The sequence below is a fragment of the Pristiophorus japonicus genome, chromosome 8, assembly GCF_044704955.1.
Source record: "Pristiophorus japonicus isolate sPriJap1 chromosome 8, sPriJap1.hap1, whole genome shotgun sequence".
Lineage (NCBI taxonomy): Eukaryota > Metazoa > Chordata > Chondrichthyes > Pristiophoridae > Pristiophorus > Pristiophorus japonicus.
This window is the reverse complement of record NC_091984.1, coordinates 135,733,201-135,754,172: the sequence shown is the minus strand read 5'-3', so window position 1 is coordinate 135,754,172 and position 20,972 is coordinate 135,733,201. Positions and strand designations below refer to the sequence as shown.

Genomic DNA, 20,972 nt, shown 5'->3' with positions numbered 1-20,972 from the left:
GCAGATGGAGTAGAATGTTGGAAAGTGTGAGGTCATGCACTTTGGCAGAAAACAAAATCAAACAGCAAGTTATTATTTAAATGGAGAAAGATTGTAAAGTGCAGCAGTACAGCGGGACCTGGGAGTACTTGTGCATGAAACACAAAAGGATAGTATGCAGATACAGCAAATGATCAGGAAGGCCAATGGTATCTTGGCTTTTATTGCAAAGGGGATGGAATATAAAAGCAGGGAAGTCTTGCGACAGCTATTGGTGAGGCCATGGAATACTGCATGCAGTTTTGGTTTCCATATTTACTTGGTTTGGAGGCAGTTCAGAGAAGGTTCACTTGGTTGATTCCAGGGATGAGGGGGTTGATTTATGAGGAAAGGTTGAGTAGATTGGGCCTCTACTCATTGGAATTCAGGTGGTGTTCTTATCGAAACGTATAAGATTATGAGGGGTCTTGACAAGGTGGATGCAGAGAGGATGTTTCCACTGATGGGGGAGACTAGAACTAGAGGGCATGATCTTAGAATAAGGGGCCGACCATTTAAAACAGAGACGAGGAGAAATTTCTTCTCGGAGGGTTGTAAATCTGTGGAATTTGCTGCCTCAGAGAGCTGTGGAAGCTGGGACATTGAATAAATTTAAGACAGTTTCTTAAACTATAAGGGGTTATGGGGAGTGGGCGGGGCAGTGGAGCCGAGACCATGATCAAATCAGCCATGATCTTATTAAATGACGGAGCAGGCTCGAGGGACCGTATGGCCTACTCGTGCTCCTATTTCTTATGTTCTTATGACAGGTGAAACTTGATCCAAAAATCCTAGTTCAAATCTGGTGAGAAAGAAGATTATTTGACTGTGGCATTTGGGGTTGGGGCAACCATGACTGGGATGGTCATTGTGAAATAAGTACCAATGACTTCCAACACAGTGCCAAAACCAGTTTTGCTGCGTCAGTTGGAACTAAGGAGGAAATAATCCAGATATACATCTGAACAGTGCATGGGCACTGTGTTTCGGTTATACAAACCAAAATTGGCGTGATAAAAAAATAATATCTCTCAATGATCGAGATCATCTGATGTCACACATGAAGAATGTTTGGTGAAAATGACTGACAAGGAATATCCACTGCACTTGGGTCTCGGTGGATTTCTGCATCAGAAATCTAAAGCAGGTTTTAGGTGTTCAAACTATAATGTTTGAAAAATAGGCATCTGTAATGTTCATTGTTGGTAATAAAAGTCAACACACATTCAGTGCTTAGAGGCTTCACATTTTTTCACTTCACACCACAAATATTTTTTTGAACACAAGATAAACTAGAAACAAAGAAATGCAACTTATTAAATCCAACACTTAGTAAGACAATTGTGTGCCCCGGGAATGACCGAGGGAAAGGGCTCACTGCGAATAGTTGGGACTCTTCATGCTGATAATTTATTACTCCTGTTTGTGGAGGATGGAAATGAAGACATTAGATCAAATGTGTTATTTGTGAACCTCACACATTTCACAAAATATATTTCCATCTGCAAAGTGCTACGAAAACACCTTGCTGCTCCAGTTCACATCCACAGCAACTCGCACAGCAAGTTCCCAGTTGTAACTGTGCTGTCGGGGCGAGTTGCTGGCCAAAAGCCAGAGGGAAGAAGAGCAAAAGACAGGCGAGTTACGCAGCCATCTTAAGACATGAATTGGCAGGCAGGTGTCTGTGAGTAGAATACCTGCCTGTTTTCTATGGCAGAAATGGCCTTGTTTAAGAAGAGGAAGAATATATTTTTTAAATGGAGCATTAAAAGTAACTCGTTTTAAAATAAATTTATGGACACGAATACTCCAGCATGAAATTCATACAAAGTAGAAAGTAAATGACAAGAAACATTACTGACTGATGACCTTTAATGGAAACTTGAGAATTTTAATGTACTGATGAAAAGGCAGATTTGTTGAAGCTGTGCTTTAATTTTTTTTATTAAAATAGAAGGACGTTATCCTACACATTGCTTAAATCATTTATTTGCATTGGAGGTGATCAGAACATTATTTTCCAAACAGGTGGGTTACCAGAGAATTTAAACCACAGCTGCAGTCATTCTCTCCACTAAAATATGGAGTAATCTTCCATTTATAATCAGGTACACTAAGCAATGCAGAGGGGGCAAAAGCCCAAGATTACTTCCAACAAATAAATTATCTGTATAATTATTTACACATCAATTTATTACTATACTTCAAAAAAAATTCCATGACTTGCTAAAGTTTGAATCGTTGATTTAAACAGTCCAAGCCTTCCTGCTTTGCAAGAATTATTGTAAACATCCAACCAAAATCTGGTCGATCATAAGTTGAGGGGGAGGGGAACTGCCACTGACCATCAACTTTGAAAGTTTCACCGTCAGGTTTTGGGTATCTCACAAACATGTTTAGTGCACACAAATGTCAAAACAGTAAATCAACAGCTCAAACTTGGCACAGTATAAAGCTAAGAACCCCAACACAGATTTTTTTTCAATTAACAAACAATTAGACATCCTTTTCTGTTATCTTTTACTCATGTTCAGATATTTTTTTTTAAATCACTCAAAATGACAACGTAGAAATTCACAACTTTCTTTTAATCCAAGCTCTTTCCTAGGAGAACAATGTCTCAACCATGGACACAAACTGTTCGATTGGTTCCATGCTTGTGTGTTGCGCAGTACTAGCTATATCTTCCTCCCAACACTACCCACACAGTGCTCAATAGAGTGGCCTGGCTGAGAACTGGCAAAATCATCCATGAAGGCAGGTAAGTTTCAATGACTGTTGGGCACCGAAATTCAAACAGGTTGGGTATTGAACATAACAGTGCTGACATGAAAAGAATTATGGTTTAAAGTTCACCATTTGCACTCATTAATGGAGTTTAAATAGGACAAGTCTAATTGAGCACTGCTTCTACAAAAAAAATTACTTTACCTTAAGCCCAGCAGTTACATAGAGTTTTAAATGCTCAAAAGTTAAAGTAGGAAAATAAATATTATGTTCTGTAGTTTAAGATAATCAATAGATACGTTTTGAATTTATGGCATTTCTGGGGTATTCCTTCAGATTCAGCCTCTTTTGCATCAAATTTGCACTGCAGCAATTCTATTACTGTACTGTATAGGCAAATCTTTAAACATATTTCCAACTTCTGTCAGAAAAAAATTGAGACAGGACCTGCATTAGTGGGGTATGTAATTTGTCCATGTAAAGCAACTTCAGAGAGGACTGTTAAGTAAAAATGAATCCAGTTGGAGAATGTCCTGAATTCCACTATTGGCAGTGTAAGATCAAGGATTGAAATAATCTTTCACAGATATGTCAGAATAAGCAGAGGTTCATCCTCTTTCTTCAGGACACTTACAAGTCTGCATTATCTAACACAAGATAAAACCACAAAGAACATGCTTATGGTTGCAATAAAGATCAAGTGAAAACATTACTTCAGAAACCAATTTTACTGCCTCCAGTTATGCTCATCTGTGTGTCAGTGCATCCAGGGTCGGTAGAATTCAGTTGGGCCATCTGATTTTCCAGTACCTGTCCCAGGAACAAGCCTACTTTTCCAAATAATTTATACCCCTAAAGGGAATGGAAACATTTTCTTAAATTTCCTTGAGTTTGTATTCCATACTGTGCACAGTTTGCACTGTCTATGTTTTATTTGACATATGCAGAGCGGTAGTATTATTTGATTTTCATTTCAAGCACCTTATTTCAAGTGAGATAGTTTCATTCTGTCTTCAACCAGCACGGTGTCTGTCCCAAATTGTTCAATGCATTGCTTGATAGTTGCTATGACACTCATCAGCCGCCGATCCATGGCCTCCAAATGGGAATCTGTCAAAATTGGGGTAATGGGGTCATGTGACATGGCAGTCCGCATAGCAGTACTGAGAACTCCATTCTTTAGGTAGTTTATCCTGTTCCAGGTAGACACTCTAATACTGTAAAAAGAATGACAGTCAGATGTGTGTAAAAACGAGGTCAAAACAAGACAACTCACAAAAAAGACCCTATAACAAGCGTTGAGCATGAAGGCTGCGGAAATGAAAGTGAAAGATGCTCACAAACTTGCAAATGTCACTGGAAATCCACTTTTTAGAAATTTTTCCCGACAATTTTGTTGTCTTTATCAAAAATACACTGAACATGATAAATGTTTTGTACAAAGGGTGTAGTAGGGTGAAAAATTATAATGCAATGCGCAGTCTACATCACTTCCAACTTCGGAAAAAAAATTGCGTCGTCTGCATCTTCCGAGTCTTACCTGCTTCTAGATTTTTAGTAATGCGATCTAGAAACTGGCCACTGGGAGGTGTATGAGGTGGGTCCTGGGTGACTCTCCCATACCATGAATTACCTACACTATGCTTATATTAACTGATATCAGGAACTGAGTGCGAGGGAAGTGTAAAGTCCTTACTCTACAGCATGAAATCACACGAGGCACATTCCAGGGACAAGGCCACTCTGTGACCTTCAGTCTTTATTACAGGCCTCCAGAAGTGATGACCCTGTGTGGGACCTCCCTTTATATACCTGTGTGATCAGGTAAGGAGTGTCTCCCACAAGTTCACCCCCTGTGGTCAAGGTGTGCATCTAAGTTGAGTGTATACAGTAATACAGTGGTGTTACATTGTAGTTACAAACATGACATTACCTTCACCCCCCCCCCAAAAGTCTTACTGGGATCATGGGTTTAGTCTTTCAGGTGGTCTACGTTCCCTCGTGGAGCGCTGCAGTTGGGGCTCTGGTTGTTGGACACTATCATGAGTGTCTGTCACCTGTGGTGATTCCGGCCTGTCCGGGCTGACCTCAGGGACTGTGCATTCTTCTGATTGCTCTTGTTGCATGTTCGCTGGCGGTGTTGTGAGCTCCATCTCATGGTCTTCTTCAGGTTCCTCAGTGTCCATTTGACACCTTTTTTAAAAAAAAACTTGGTCCAGATGCTTATGGCATATCTGGCCACTGTTGCGTTTTACCACGATGACTCTATTCTCCTCGTTGCCAATTACAGTACCCTCAAGCCATTTGAGCCCCATAGCGTGATTGAGGACGAATACAGGATCATTTATTTCTACACATCTCCCCCTTGAATTACGGTCATGGTACTCGTTTTGTGACTTGCGCTTGCCCTCAACTATGTCGGTCAGGACTGGGTGGATGAGGGACAACCGAGTTTTGAGTGTCCGTTTCATGAGTAGCTCTGCGGGCGAGACCCCCGTGAGCGAGTGCGGGCGGGATCTATAGGCCAACAGGAGGCGCGATAGGTGGCATTGCAGGGAGGGTCCTTGAATCCTGTGCATACCTTGCTTAATGATTTGGACTGCCCGTTCCACCTGGCCATTGGAGTCCGGCTTGAACGGCGCAGTCCTGACATGGTTGATGCCATTGCCCGACATAAAGTCCCGGAATTCATAGCTTGTGAAACACGGGCCATCACAAACCAGGATGTCCAGCAAGCCATGGGTAGCAAAGATCGCATGTAGGCTTTCCACGGTGGTGGATAACGTCCATGAATTCAGGATGATGCACTTGATCCATTTCGAGTACGCATCTACTACAATGAGGAACATCTTCCCCATGAACGGGCCCGCGTAGTCAACGTGAATGCGTGACCATGGCTTGGTGGGCCACGGCCACGGGCTGAGCGGGGACTCCCTGGGGGCATTACCCAGCTGGGCACAAGTCGTGCACCTGTGAACACACTGTTCCAGGTCTGAATCAATTCCAAGCCACCAAACGTGTGACCGGGCAATGGCCTTCATCATCACAATGCCTGGGTGCTCGTTGTGGAGCTCCCTGATGAATGCCTCCCTGCCCTTCTGGGGCATGACTACCCGGCTGCCCCATAGTAGGCAGTCGGCTTGGATGGAGAGCTCATCCATCCGCCTGTGGAACGGTCTGACCTCCTCAGGGCAAGCTCCGTGTGCGGGCGCCCAATCCCCAGTCAGGAGACATTTCTTAATCAAGGATAGGAGGGGATCTCTGTTTCTCCAGATTTTGATCTGGCAGGCTGTGATGGGGGAGCCTGCACTGTCAAAGGCATCGACAGCCATGACCATTCTCAGTGCTTTGTTCAGCTGCTCCCTCGGTGGTAGCCAGTGGGAGCCTGCTGAGCGCATCAGCGCAGTTGCCGGTGCCGGATGGAGTAGTCATAAGCAGCTAGCATGAGAGCCCACCGCTGTATGCGAGCTGATGCGTTGGCATTGACAGGCTTGCTGTCTGACAATAAGGATGTGAGTGGCTTGTGGCCCGTCTCTAATTCAAACTTCCTACCGAAGAGGTACTGATGCATTTTTTTTTACACCATAGACACATGCAAGCGCTTCCTTCTCGACCATCCCATATCCCCGTTCTGCTTGAGCGCGCGACATGGAGGCATAAGCCACAGGTTGTAGCTGACCCTAAGCATTACCCTGCTGCAACACGCACCCAACCCTATAGGACGATGCATCACATGTCAGAACTAAATGTTTACAGGGGTCGTACAGGGTCAACAACTTGTTTGAACAAAGTAGGTTTCGCGCCCGATCAAAAGCCCGTTCCTGACAGTCCCCCCCAAAACCAATCGCAACCCTTACGCACGAGCACGTGTAACGCCTCCAACAACGTGCTCAAGTCCGGCATAAAGTTCCCGAAATAGTTCAACAGTCCCAGGAATTAATGCAGCTCCGATGTGTTGTAGGGCCTGGGTGCTCGTCGAATCGCCTCTGTTTTGGATTCGGTAGGCCGAATCCCATCTGCAGCAAACCTCCTGCCCAGATACTCAATCTCAGGAGCTAAGAGCATGCATTTAGACTTCTTGAGTCGCAGGCCTACCTGGTCCAATCGACATAGCACCTCCTCCAGATTGTGGAGGTGTTCCTCGGTGTCTCGACCCTTGATGAAGATGCCGTCCTGGAATATGATCGTTCCAGGAATGGATTTAAGCAGGCTTTCCATGTTACGTTGAAAAATCGCGGCCGTTGATCGAATGCCAAACGGGCACCTGTTATACGCAAACAGTACCTTGTGTGTGGTGATGGTGGTCAGTAGTTTGGATTCATTGGCCAGTTCCTGGGTCATATCGGCTGAAGTGAAGTCCAACTTGAACAGCTTGCCGCCTGCCAGCATGGGAGCGGGTATTGGTCTTATAGACACCCGACTGATGGTGGCCTTGTAGTCGCCACAGATCCTGACAGAGCCATCCGCTTTTAGAATGGGAACGATGGGGCTCGCCCAGTCGCTGAATTCAACAGGCGAGATGATGCCCTCTCGCAACAGCCGGTCCAATTCGCTCTCGATCTTTCCCCGCATCACATACGGCACCGCTCTGGCTTTGTGGTACACTGGCCTGGCATCCGGGGTGATTTGTATCACTACTTTAGTGCCTTTAAAAGTCTCGACGCCCGGTTGGAATAGTGACTCGAATTGTTGTAGGACTTGTGAGCACAAACTTCGCTCCACCGAGGACATTGCGTGAATACCCCCCCATTTCCAGTTCATCTCAGCTAACCAGCTCCTCCCCAACAGTGCGGGACCATTGTCTGGGACAATCCAGAGTGGCAGCCGGTTTACTAACCCATTATGTGTGACAGCCATCATTGCACTGCCGAGCACCAGAATGGTTTCTTTGGTGTAAGTCCGTAATTGTGTCTCAATACGTGCTAATTTGGGTCTACTGGCTTTGAGTGGCCATAGCTTCTCAAATTGCTGAATGCCCATGAGTGACTAGCTGGCGCCAGTGTCCAGCTCCATGCGTACTGGGATACCGTTCAACAAAACTCTCATCATCATTGGTTGGATTTTGGTGTATGAACTGTGAATATTTGCCGCATGTGCCCGCTGAACCTCAGCGTCCATCGATTTGCCCCAAAAGTCATCCTGCCTCACAGAACCCTCTTCTGGTCCATCTGCCTCATATATTAGTCTGGTTGCAGGTTTTCTGCAACATTCGAGCTAAATGACCACTGAGATTGCAGTTTCTGCAGACAACTGTTGGAATCTGCAAGATCCGGCTGAGTGTTTTCCCCCACACCTCCAGCATGAGTTAAAGTTTTCATTGTTGGGGACAAAGGGACTATGGCCAGGAATTCCGTGCTGACGGTCCCTTTGACTGCTCTTAAGTACCCTATTAGTGGGTGTCAATGGCCCCATCCCGGGCCGCATTGTCTACTGTGATGGCGTGAACGTCCGTTCAGCCTGCCATTGTCTCTGTTGAGGTCCTGCTCTGGGGTCTATTGCTGCCTGGTAAATGTCGGACTGCCCCTGCCTGCCTGCAGGGCTCTGAGTAGCATTGATGATGTTGACCCCCTGATCCATCGCCGCGTTAGAGGCAGAATTGCGTGTGTAAATCATTTTCGTCTCTTCCTCCGCGCCATGAAAGTTTGAGCTAACAACGCTGCCACTTCCAAGGTCAAGTCCTTGGTCTCAATTAACTTGCGAAAAATTCCCGCATGACCGATACCCTCGATAAAGAAGTCCCTTAGCATCTCCCCCCTGCAGGCGTCTGTGAACTTAGAGGCTGGCCAAACGGCGGAGGTCCGCTACGCTCTGTCCTTCACGACGTCGGTGGGTGTAGAATCTGTGTCGAGTCATGTGTATACTGCTCGCCGGTTTGAGGTGCTCCCTGATTAATTTGCTAAGCTCTTCAAAGGTTTTGTCCGACGGCTTTTCGGGTGCCAGTAAGTCCTTCATGAGCGCCGAAGTCTTTGGCCCACAGCTGGTCAGGAGATGAGCCCGTCGCTTGTCGGCCGCTGCATCCCCCAGCCACTCTTTACTAACGAAGCTTTGCTGAAGTCTCTCGACAAAATCGTCCCAGTCTTCCCCAACACAGTACCGTTCCTCTGTGCTACCGGTGGCCATTCTCGTGAGTCGTGAATTCCCGTTTCTCGTCGCCAATGTAAAGTCCTTGCTCTACAGCATGAAACCACACAAGGCACATTCCAAGGACAAGGCCACTCTGTGACCTGCTCTTTATTACAGGACTCCAGAAGTGATGACCCTGCGTGGGACCTCCCTTTATATACCTGTGAGATCAGGTAAGGAGTGTCTCCCACAAGTTCACCCCCCGTGGTCAAGGTGTGCATCTAAGCTGAGTGTATACAGTAATACAGTGGTGTTACATTATAGTTACAAACATGACAAGAAGCATAGACACAAGCTCATATTGCAATCACTCTGTAAACGCCACACACTGTCTGCCTCTCCCAGCACTGTATTCTTAGTAAGCCTATGTTCTCTATCTCTTTTCAGCAAACTTGTGCTATGCAGCATTTCTCAACTGAGACCAGGAGACAATTCCAAGCCTCTGCCAATGTTGCTCCCTCCCAGTTACCAAGACTTCCCTCATCTTCAGATTTTTCCCACTGCTTCCCACAGTTCTTGCTATGATGGCACACTCATCTTGGGGGGAAATCTGTTCTCTAATGTAATTGAAGACCATAACAGTAGTCCTATAAAACAGAGAATTTTAATGAAAATGCATTCTATTTTTTTTCTTCTTTTTCTCACCTCACAATATCTTTTTTGAAAGTAATTATTTGCTGTTGCTTTTGAGCTGTAAAAATTGTAAACTTCTTCTACAAATAATCTTAAGAGGCCCCCTTGGAGTCAGATTATTGTCATTTAGTTGAAAAGAGCAACAGTCTAGGTTGCAGGTTTTTAACCCAAATCACACTTGTAATAACATTTTCTATCTAAATTTTTACGCCAAACCACAGGAATCATTTAAACTGCTATAAGAATGTCCATGTATAACTCCCATCTCAGTTGTAACCCAGGATAATCTGTATTGTAGCCATCACCATAACCACCACTCACACTGCTACCCTATTTCTTTGTGAAGAAAATCTGCATCATGGACGTAACATCTCTCATTCACTTGAAAACTGTCTTGATTCAATAGGTGAGAATTTATGAACGTTTTCACAAATAAATATGAATTTTTAAACCGGACCACCTCCAGAGCACCATCTTGTATGCACTTCACATTCCAAATTCAGCTTTTGTTCTTGCATATATACTCAAAGAACACAGAAACTCAAGTATTTTTCCCCAAACACAAACCAAAAAAAAATTATTCTAAACTATCTCAAAAAAAGTTGTGCAGAAAAATAAAGATGTGACATTTATTACTTTGAGCTTATTTTTGCCCCATCTCATGTTTCTATAGGCACTTTCAGCTTTCCAGCACCTCAACTAACTTATCACAGTCAAGCCTATTCCTGTCTGCATCAGACAGCCTTACATGTGAACTTTCTGGCAGAAGTCACTGGATTGCAACTGGAGCAGGAAGGCCGACTGATTTTCTTCCCCTCTGTACCTGGGAGGACTGTGGCTAATGGACGTGTCCATGCTGCCACCCTGGCAGAGATTAGCTCACCTCGTAGGTACAGGAATCATCCATGGGATCTTCTGAGCCTCTCTGCCTCAGAAATAAACCAGCTGCCTCATTTACCCACTGAACTTTAGCAAGCTTTGCACCTGGTTTCCAATCCCCTTTTGTACATTCCAGCTGTACAAGGAGGATGCAAAGGTTTTGACTGTGGACTTTTCTATAAAGGAGACCAATTTTTCCATGCAACACAGCCAATATTTACTGATGAAGTAGTACCAGGAATGTGACATACCAACAGGATTGGGATACACCAAGAGCTGTAGTTTCTAAGCCAATACAAATTAAATACATCGGTTGATTTATCATGAAGGTAGTTGGTGTAGGCATAATCAGCACTATCTAGATTTTGGACTCATTCTGATCCTATTCCATAGGATACAGCTAACATTGTGCTATTAAGACATTTATTAAAATACCAACTTAAACCTTCAACAGCAGGATTTAAAAACAAGCCTATAAGCAAACTTGTGCCTAGTTCATAATATACTGAGTTTCCTCATTTACAATGGTCAAAACATTTTAAGCCACAAATATAAAAAAACATGTTTTCTCCCTGTACCCAACCAAAGTACTGGGTGGCCTGCACCCAAGTATTTGGCAATGTCACTCCTAAATGGTGCATGAAAGTGGCCCGGTGCGACAGTGTCCTTCTCCCTGTTGGAGAGTATTTGTACTGCAGTGTGAAGGAATGGAGGCACAAACCCAATCTGTAGTGTGCAGCATTATGGCTCCAACACAGTGTCTCACCACAAAACAAAAATTCTAAACATGGAGTAAATAAAGGATTTTGCACAAGCACATTGTTAGTGTTTTCACAAGTGTCCACACACAATTGTGTTTGAACAATTGTTTGTACAAATGAAAGAATGTCACTAATGCAACAGTATTTTTGCATTTCAATAGGACACCTATTTTCATGTTTCAAAGATGATTTACGATTGGATGATCAAGCGACAGAATAATTCACGCCTATGGAGTCATTTCTTTTACAGCAACCTTTTAGGACTGCATGGTACTTACATGCAACATTGATAAACTGATGCTAGGATGCTTCTTTCATCTAAACTTGGATTCCCAAAACTAGAAACAGAAACAAAAATAATTTTTAAAATCTTTTCAGTGAAATGTTGCTTATTGAGGTGCTTACTCCAGCTGTTAGTGCTAGGCAATGGAACTCTCTCATGTTTTGTACAAATTATGAACACTGAGGTTCTCGGAAGTCAAGTGCAGAACAACTTTTGTGTTGGCTATAGCGCTCTATATATTGCTTTAACACTGTGCCTCAAAATCAGTCCCGGAGAAACATCTTGTACACTTGTGATATTTATATTTTTCCTGTAACAGCCATCCTCTTAGCCTATGGGAAACATGCCAGATTAGTGTTACACTTCCGAATTCTCAAATCTACTGGAAACTGGGTTGACACTGCCCAAACTAGTTTAACTTGGAACCCTGATGCAGATATGAAGGAGTAAGGACTTTTACCCAATTAGTCTGAATTGGAACTAAGCATGCATTAGTGAAGAAAAGATATTGGCCTGGATTTTGCGATCAGCGACGAATGAATGGCAATTGTTGTTCACTACGCTGAGAGCTGCCCACAAAGCTTTGGTGGGCTTTTGACCGGAGACTTGCTCTAATCAGGCATCTGATCCAGTGCCCTCTACAGAGCATCTCTGAGCAGAGAAAGCAACAGCGAGGCATTTCAATCAATCAGATTAAAGAATCCTCACAGACACGCAGCATCTAAAGCAGGAAGTATAAATTAGATTTCAATTATATACAGAAAGCAAAATAAAGATTGGGAAATAAAGATGGGATTGTGAGAGTAAAAGAGACAGAAACTAAGTAACAAAACATTTTTTATTTTAAAATCTCCAAAGCTTATTAACTTCTGAAGGAAGGAGACTCGATACTTGTAAAATAATATTTTCAGGGGAACAGAGGTTGTTTGGCAGTAATCATCATTTACCACGCCATTACAAAATTACTTGCCCCTGAATTCACCAGCTCTAACTTTTTCGAGCATGCTTACTGGGTAACTAGTGGGTAAGTACCCCAACTTCATGCTGCTGCATGCATTTCCGGTGAGATTCTGCTATAGTGCAGCCTATGGAGGAGCAGGGTAACTTGAACCGCAACTTCTGGATTTCTGCGTTTAATTGGGAAGTGGCTGTCCAATTTACTCCATAATAATGGTGAGCACTGACAACCTTAGAGAGGCCATGATGTCATTTGGCCAAAGTTGTACCCTAACTTAGAGATCAGCTGACTGTTGTAAGTTAAACATTTTAATTAAAAAATTTTATTTACGTGATTTTAATTGACTTGATCGAAGTCATCATCCCAAATAAAAGCAAATATGTCATTCCCAGGTACCACGAACTCTCCAATAAACATAATAATACATGACAGTAAACAAACTAAAGGGATGTGACAATGAAAGAGGAATTAAGCCTCCAACCATAAGGACACAGGGCAGAATTTTCTGAGACTCTTCCAACATGGCCTCAAACATAGTGGGCACTGGGAAACTTACTGAAAAATTGCAGGTGTGTTTCCCACTGATTTCAATGCTAGAGGCCCGGCTGGTGGAGTGGAGGCTTACAACATTCCAACCTAGTGTTCCAAAAACATTACTGATACAGTTCCCATTAATATGGGTCAGGTACACCGCCAGGTGTCCTGGTTCCAGAACCTACATTGAATGAGAAGCTTGACTACTGCCAATGGGATAGTCAGCTGCACCATAACTTGCAAGTAATCCAACGTTTTATTTGACCATTCCAGGGATATATATAGATTCTGGCATCTAAGCCATGAAAACAGTGGAAAACTAATTTCAATAGATATGAGCAGATAACACCAACTTTAAATGCAATACTGTTGTGACCTCACTTAGTTTAAACATTATGAACGTATGCCCACTCTAACATGCCCTTCTTAAAAGCTTGTTTGCATACAAGCAAACACACCAATGTGAAGCAAGGCCTATTGCAATTGATTTATTTAAAGAAAAAAAATCTAATCCCTCTACCATTTTTACTTATTCTCCTTCTTCATTTGTATTGGATGTTAATAGTTCTCGTCAGGTGGCACTGTTCTAATTAGGCCATCTAGTAGAAGTATCTAATGAAGGCTTTGTAGGTACCTCTTTGCATTGTCCAACAAAATTAACATGCTCGCTCCACCATCATCTTGAAAACTTTCGTAGTGATGACGGTCTGCATTACCAATCAAGTGGTCAAAAATCGCAGTATCTATTATATCCAGGAGACGAGGGCCGGAATCATAGGGAGGGGTCTTCTTTACTGCATCACAGTAACTCTCATCATATTCCCACCTATAGAAAAGGGAAGTTACATTGAGGAGCAATACCCAACAGTTTAAAAACAAATTACAGAACACAAAATCAAGATCAATTATGTAATTGAGCATTGCTCACTGCCAAGATATTGGAGTCAAGTTTCGGGCCACGCCTAGAATGGCGCAGCCCCGACATAGACGCCGTTTTTTGCGCCCAAAAGCGCGTCAAAAACTTAGAGGAATTCTCGGCCTTCCAGTAGGCTCCTCGGAGCTCGGCGCGACGTGCAGAGATTAGCAGGGGTCAGGGTCATAGCGTCGCGCCGATTTTGAAAGTGCAGGGGGGCGGGGCTAACTGATCAGAGGACATCGTGCCGGCAGCCCTGCGCGTGCGCGTTGGAGCGCGTGCGCACACGCAGGAGGATACAAACATTGGCACTTGGCCATTTTTAAAGGAACTTGAAGAAAAGTGCTGATTTGATTCGTTGAGCTGTGGAAAGGCTTGGGATTGAATCTTGGTGATTTTTTGTGCCCGAAGGAGTGCTTTTAGCAGCACTGTTGAAGAAATCACCTGCTGAAGTCAGTGAGAGCTGCTTTTTGCTGCTAAACTTCCAGAACAAGTGCTGCATAGCTGCATGCAAAATAAGGACTGTGTTTTGAAAAATAAGAGTGTCAATTCAATACAGCAATGGAACAACGTCCACCAAGAACAAAGAATTTCTTGCATGAGGAAGGGGAGATATTAGTTAACGTCATTGAGCAGAGATGGCAGGAGCTGGATACCAGCTACAGAAGTAGTATAAAGAAATGAAAAAACGCTGGAACCAAGTTGCAGAAGATTACTGCGCAGTGGTGCATACCATGAGATCTGGAAGCCAGTGTAAATAGAATTGGCATGACCTTGGTCAAGTAATTAGTGCAAGTAATATTTTCATTTTTTAATGTAATCGTAATTGTAATTGTAATGTGACTATCTGTATGTCCCATCCTGCAGAAAGACGCACTCTGTAAAAAGTTATATTTTACTCTTTGCAGAAGAAATTTGCCCACAACAAAAGGGAAGCAACTCGAACAGGAAGAGGCCCACCCAATCTGCATCCACTGACACTCTTGGAACAGAGGGTAGCTGCTGAGTCGTACATGGAGAAAAGCAATCAGTACAGCACAAGCTGGGCCCGCATGCGAGGAAGAGGGTAACTCCTAAAAATGCATTGTGGCCCTTCAAATCAACCTGCTACCTGGCCTATGTGTGAGAGTACTCATGCCACCCATCCTGCCCCCTCCTTTGCTGTTAAACATTTGACTGTTCTGATATATTTTGCAGAAGATGATGATGGTGATGCCAACCCTGAAGATCCAGAACAAGAACCAGTAGAACCAGATGTGGACGATCCAGAATGGCTGCAGTCGGAGAAGAGTGAAATGACTACAGGGGAGACCTTCCAAATTAATGTTTATGAGCCAACATTAAGGGGCATCAGAGTTTCAACCCCTTGCATAGGTTCTGGTTCCACCTTCCATGGTTTTGATTCCGATGTTGCGGGTCCCAGTGGTGCTGCTGGTGTAATCCAGCAGTTTACAGCCAGTGCCCCACTGTCCGAGCCTGCGCCTCCCACTCGCATAGGTTCTGGTTCCACCTTCCATGGTTTTGATTCCTATGTTGCGGGTCCCAGTGGTGCTGCTGGTGTAATCCAGCAGTTTACAGCCAGTGCCCCACTGTCCGAGCCTGCGCCTCCCACTCGCATAGGTTCTGGTTCGACTCTCCATGGTTTTGATTACGATGTTGTGCTGGTGATATAATGGAGCAGTTTACACCCATTCACCCACCATCCCAGCCCACGGCTCGCACTCGAGTGGTGCCGGATGCAAGACCCAGGGCCCCACCGTCCCAGCCCGTGCCTCCCAGTGTAGTGGTGCCGCGAGGCAGACCCAGGCAGAGGAGAAGGAGATTGGAGACACGCTCTCCTGAGATGCAGCGTGCAACAGATGGGTATGGAGACCAATGAGCTTCCCTGATCACTCGTGGGCAGCGTCAGTGCAGTGGGTGAAGAGGTGACGGTCCTGACGGGAGAAATAGCAGTAATGACACGGGAACTTAGGGAGGGAATGTCCGAGGGAGTGTAATCGACAGCACAGGCAGTCAGGGAGGGCATGCAAGTGACAGCACAGGCCCTCATGGAGACAGTTGCTGCAATAAGGGCACACAGCCCCGCCAATCAAATGACACTTCCATGAAGAAGTGAACATTACCTGAGATGTGGATGAGAAATGGTTGCAGCCTTTCTTTGCTGCTTTTGTTCTTGTTCCTGATGTAACTGTAGTAGCTTTTTTCAAATTGAAATTGTTTTGTAAGTTTTGTAACTTTACAACTTAAGTGATCGTAGGGTTTTGAAGTGATCTTAGTGTAAATGCTGTCATATTTTGTAACTTATTTAATTTGCACCTAAAAAGTGATCTTGAAGTTTAAGTGATCTTAAGAGTGTAAGATTTTTCACATTGAAATTGTTTTGTAACTTTTGTAACTTCACAAGTTTATAAGTGATCTTAAAGTTTTTAAAGTGATCGTCAAGTCATACTAAAAAGTAAAGTTTGATACAACAAATATTTTGTTAGTGACGTTAACTTTTCAATAAAATATTTTTTCATTAAAACTGAATCATGTTCCGTTAACACAACACTACATAGGAACAACTCCAAAAAATAAATATATCCATGCGCAACAGTAGTCGCAGAGCCCTCAGGCATCAGTAGTTGAAGCATTCACGGATGAGCTGCTGGCGCAGGGCTTGAGCAATCGTTAAAGGAGCACGATGGACGGCCCTGCTCCGACCTCGTGCTCTGGCATCAGGCACTTGCATGCTTTCCTGATCATCATCACCCTCCTCATCATGCTCTTCCAAATTACTATCAGCAGGCACTGGCCCCTCATGTGGGTCTTCTGGTTCCACCACCAGCTCCTGCTGCCTCATGATGGCTAAGTTATGCAGCATGCAGCACACAACAGTGAAATGACCGACAATCTGAGGAGAGTATTGCAAATGGCCACTGGAATGGCCCAGGCATCGGAAACGCTGTTTCAAGATGCCAATGGTCCATTCTACGATGCTGCGTGTCGCAATGTGCGCCATGTTGTATTGACGGTCAGCTTCTGTCCGTGTTACGTGTAGGGGTGTCATGAGCCAGGTGGTCAGGCTGTACCCTTTGTCTCCCAGTAGCCAGCTCTGGCTCTTCTGGCTGCTGCTCAAACATGTCAAATATAACGCTGTCGCATCATGGGTGCTGCCAGGGTATCTTGCATCGACTGACATGATGCGCTGCTTGTCGTCACACATGAGCTGCACATTGATGGAGCGGAAACCTTTTCTATTCCTGTACTGCTCACAATCCTCCACAGGTGCTCGCAAGGCGATGTGGGTACAATCAATGCAGCCCTGTACCTTTGGGAAGCCAGCAATCCTGAAGAAGCTAGTGCGGTCATTGGGAACTTAATGAAGTCATTCCTCCATGCATACAGTGCAGCCGTGACCTGGTAAACGCAGGCATGTATTGCACGTTGAGAGATGGCGCACACATCTCCAATTGTAGCCTGAAACGATCCCGAGGCATAGAAGGCAAGTGCAGCTGTTACCTTCACTTCCAACAGACAAGGCAGTCGGTGTTCTGTTTCTGGGCTGCAAATCTGCTCCCAGCATATCACAGATCTCATCGATACCTTCTCTGCGGAAATGCAGCCTTTTGGCACAATCAGTCTTGCTCATGTCCAGGTACGAGCACCTGGCTCGATATTACCGACGTGGGTAAGGTCTCCTGCCCATCAGCCTACGGGCGATGACGTTCCTGGTGCGGTGAGCACCAATCAATTCTCTCCTATGCAGTGAATTGCTGGCGAACCATTGCATAATCCGTGGTGTTGATAATGCAGCACCCATACTTGAATTACAAATGTAACTTTTAAACTGGTTATAGCTGTCTGGTTGGCTGGCTCTCCCTCCCGGTGCGTTGCACACCTACCCTGTCTCCTGGCCGAACAGCCTGCAGCCTATAAAAATAAATTCACAGCTGTGGAGGCTGCTGCGTTGCTTGTGTGTGTGGCCCCAACTATATCCCTCCCCCTTCTCCTGGCCGAATGGCCTCAAGCTCCTCCGCAGCTCGAAGGCTACTTGCTGCCTCTTCGCCTGCCGTCGTGTCATTGACGCCGTCCCTGTCTCCTGGCCGAATGGCTTCAGGCTCCTTCACAGCTCGAAGGCTGCTTACTGCCTCTTCGCCTGCCGTCGTGCCACTGACGCTGCCCGTCTCCTGGCCGAATGGCCTCAGGCTCCTCTGCAGCTCGAAGGCTGCTTGCTGCCTCTTCGCTGCCGTCGTGCCACTGATGCCGCCCCTGTCTCCTGCATGAAAGGCCTGCCTGAAGCACCGCAGCTCGAAGGCTGCTTGCTGCCGTTGTTGGGCTGCCGTCAGTAGACTGACGCTGCCCGTCTCCTGCATGAAAGGCCTGAAGCTCCGCAGCTCGAAGGCTGCTGCTGCTTCACGCAGGTAGGAATATTTAATATTTTTTATTTGCTTTATTTATAATTTTTTTATTCAGGATGGCTCTTTATTTGTATAAGTGAGACTGTTGAATGCTTGTAAAATGTAATTACTTCACTTCCCCCTCTCGTTCCCTACGCCTGATTTGTAACCTACGCCTGATTTCTAAGTGTAGGCAAGGTTTTTCTGAGCGTACAAAAATCTACACTTCATTCTAAGTTTGTTTGGAATAAGTTTTCACTGCCTAAACTTGCAAAACAGGCGTAAGTGGCCGGACACGCCCCCTTTTGAAAAAAAAAATCTGTTCTAAAATGAAACTGTTCTAACTGACTAGAACTGGAGCAAACTAAATGCCGAGAATTGCAATTTCTAAGATACTCCATTCTAAACTAGTTGCTCCAAAAAAATAGGAGCAACTCAGGCCGAAACTTGACCCCATTGTATCTCAGCCTTTTACCAGATTGATCACTTCAACTGTGAGTTATTGTAGCTCATTCTGTAGGATGAAAGTTAGTCATTTTCAAAAAATGCTGTGTTACATGTTTCTGTGTATGTTTCCATATGCTGTTGTACTTTTTAAACCATTTTATCCCCTTTCTCCTCCTCTCCTGAAAGTACTGACCGAGGAGTTGTAATACTATCGGCACCAAAAGCCCTCTGGAACTTGCCGAAATGATTCAACCACAGTAGCATTTCAGGTCAGCTCAATCCTGGCATTTGTCATCTCCCAACACTTCTTGTTTTAATCCTTTTAGTCTGGTTTTCATTCTACCTAGACTGCCCTGATTAAATTCAGCAATGACATCCTATGCAATTGAGGTGCACCAAGCCTTCTGAATCTCCCCACATACCTCATCATAATCATTCCACCATCTCTCCTCTGTGATTTTTTGTTCTGCTTCTGAAATGGAGCCAGTAAATCTCCAATTGTTTCTCCTTATTCATTGAATTGTCACTTCTGCTGTGCACCAAGGCTTCATCTTCAGGCACCTATTCTTCTTCTTTATATGCTATCCCTTGGTGACATTATCTATCAGCATGGTTGCATATTTTAAGAGGATCACACCCAACTTCACCTCCACACCACCATAAACCCCATAGCTGTTGATGTTTGACTCAATATTGGACAGCAGGAGCCAAAACTTTGATCTGCTCAACATCAGCAGAATAAAGCCATCTTTCTCAGTTGCCGCCAAATACTGGGAGCCTCAGGTTCTGATTCAAATCCCCTTTCCAGCTAGTTGTTCAAGCTGATCCAGACATTGTGCAACCATATCATCTTCCTCGACCCTGAGCTAAGCTTCAAATGCCACATAGAGTCATCAACAAGACCGTTGAAACACTGCTCACCTACATTCCAACTTCACCCTCAATACAATCCTTGCTTGCCTTCGGAGTTCTAACGTGTATAAACTCCAATTCATCCCATCTCCTTCCAAGTCCTTTACTTCACTCACCTCTGTCCTAGCCAACCTTCTTTATCTTCCCATTCCCTAAGCATGTTGACTTTAAATTTTTATTTTCAAATTCCTCCACAATCTTGCTGCTCTTTGTTGATGTAATCTTGATGCATGACGTACGAGCTTACACCCTCTGATCTACTGCGGAACAACTCGCATCTACTATCAGCCTGTCTCACTCCGTTTCCCTTAATGGGGACAGTGCTTATGGTCACCGTGCCCCTGCACTCTAAACTCCGCTGCCTTGCTACCTCTTTCTCACCGCTACTTCCTCAAAATCGACCACTTTAACTGTGCTTTCAGCACTTGGCTAAAATATCTTCCTGCTTGAGTCCCTTAACACCCTGTAAAGTGTTTTTGAACATTAAAGGTGCTAAAAAATCAAAAGTTGTTTCTCCCCCTAACTAATGTCCCCGAACTTTCCAGCATGGGTCAAATCCTACACAACTGCCTTCAGCAACCGGTATAAATGTGCCAAACTTGCACATTTGGTTGTTAGTTTGACATTGGTACCAGTTGAGTGATCAGAACATGCCACTGAATGGCACGCAGGCAATTTCATAGGCACTGCCGAAAGTAGTCACCTTGGATCACAACACAAATTGCTCCAGGTTTACACCAACAAAGCTTTGTCAGAACTGATTACTGGATAGTCTTCTTGCAAGCAAAAAAAGGTCTCCGTCAACACATTCTCCTCCCCAAGGGAGTTAGAACTCTTCTACTGCAATATGCTCAGCAATTTTCACTCCGTTGGGATAGACACTGAACTGGAGCTCAAATCTCCTCCGAGTGAGTGATTGATTTGTGATTGATACTAGAGGCTTTATGTAATTCTAGGATCCGATAACATCCTACAAGATGTACAAGAATGTGAGTCAATCAGCGCTGTTTTATGGGAGTGGTTTTGAAAAGAATCCCCATCTACACTCAATCTCTACTTGGGATTGAAGTGATGCTTCTCCCCTGAGGAGGTTACACAGTTCACTATGCTCAGACAAATTAAGCTTCAAATTTTGGAAGGTAGGACTACTTTTGAACAAATTAGATGATTGCAGGAAGCATTTGTGTTGAGCCTACCATCACATTTTAAAATGTGTGACAGTAGAATATTTTGAAAACCAGTATTGAGAGAATTGGTCATTGGGAAAGATTCATGGCACTGAATATAAATTTTGAAGTAAAAAGCTGTTGCCGCCCATTGATATAATGAGATCAGAACAAAGTCAGCCACTCAAGACACTACTGGTGAAAAAAAGAAATACTGAACAAGCTCCACTCAACAATAA

General features: G+C 44.3%; 1 protein-coding gene across 13 annotated transcripts in view; it reads right to left on the bottom strand.

Annotated features, from left to right (window-relative positions):
* Positions 1-1,927: 1,927 nt before the first annotated feature.
* fam20b (FAM20B glycosaminoglycan xylosylkinase) overlaps positions 1,928-20,972 on the bottom strand; it is a 388,233-nt gene continuing 369,188 nt past the window's right edge. For 12 of the 13 annotated variants that reach the window (XM_070887418.1, XM_070887420.1, XM_070887419.1 and 9 more), the window contains 3 exons: positions 13,551-13,742; positions 11,420-11,479; positions 1,928-3,962 (listed from right to left, as the gene is read on the bottom strand). In XM_070887418.1, the coding sequence (XP_070743519.1) occupies positions 3,728-3,962; positions 11,420-11,479; positions 13,551-13,742 (487 nt within the window). In that variant the 3' untranslated portion in view covers positions 1,928-3,727. The remainder of the gene's footprint in view (positions 3,963-11,419; positions 11,480-13,550; positions 13,743-20,972) is intronic. The other variant, XM_070887425.1, reaches the window with a different exon arrangement.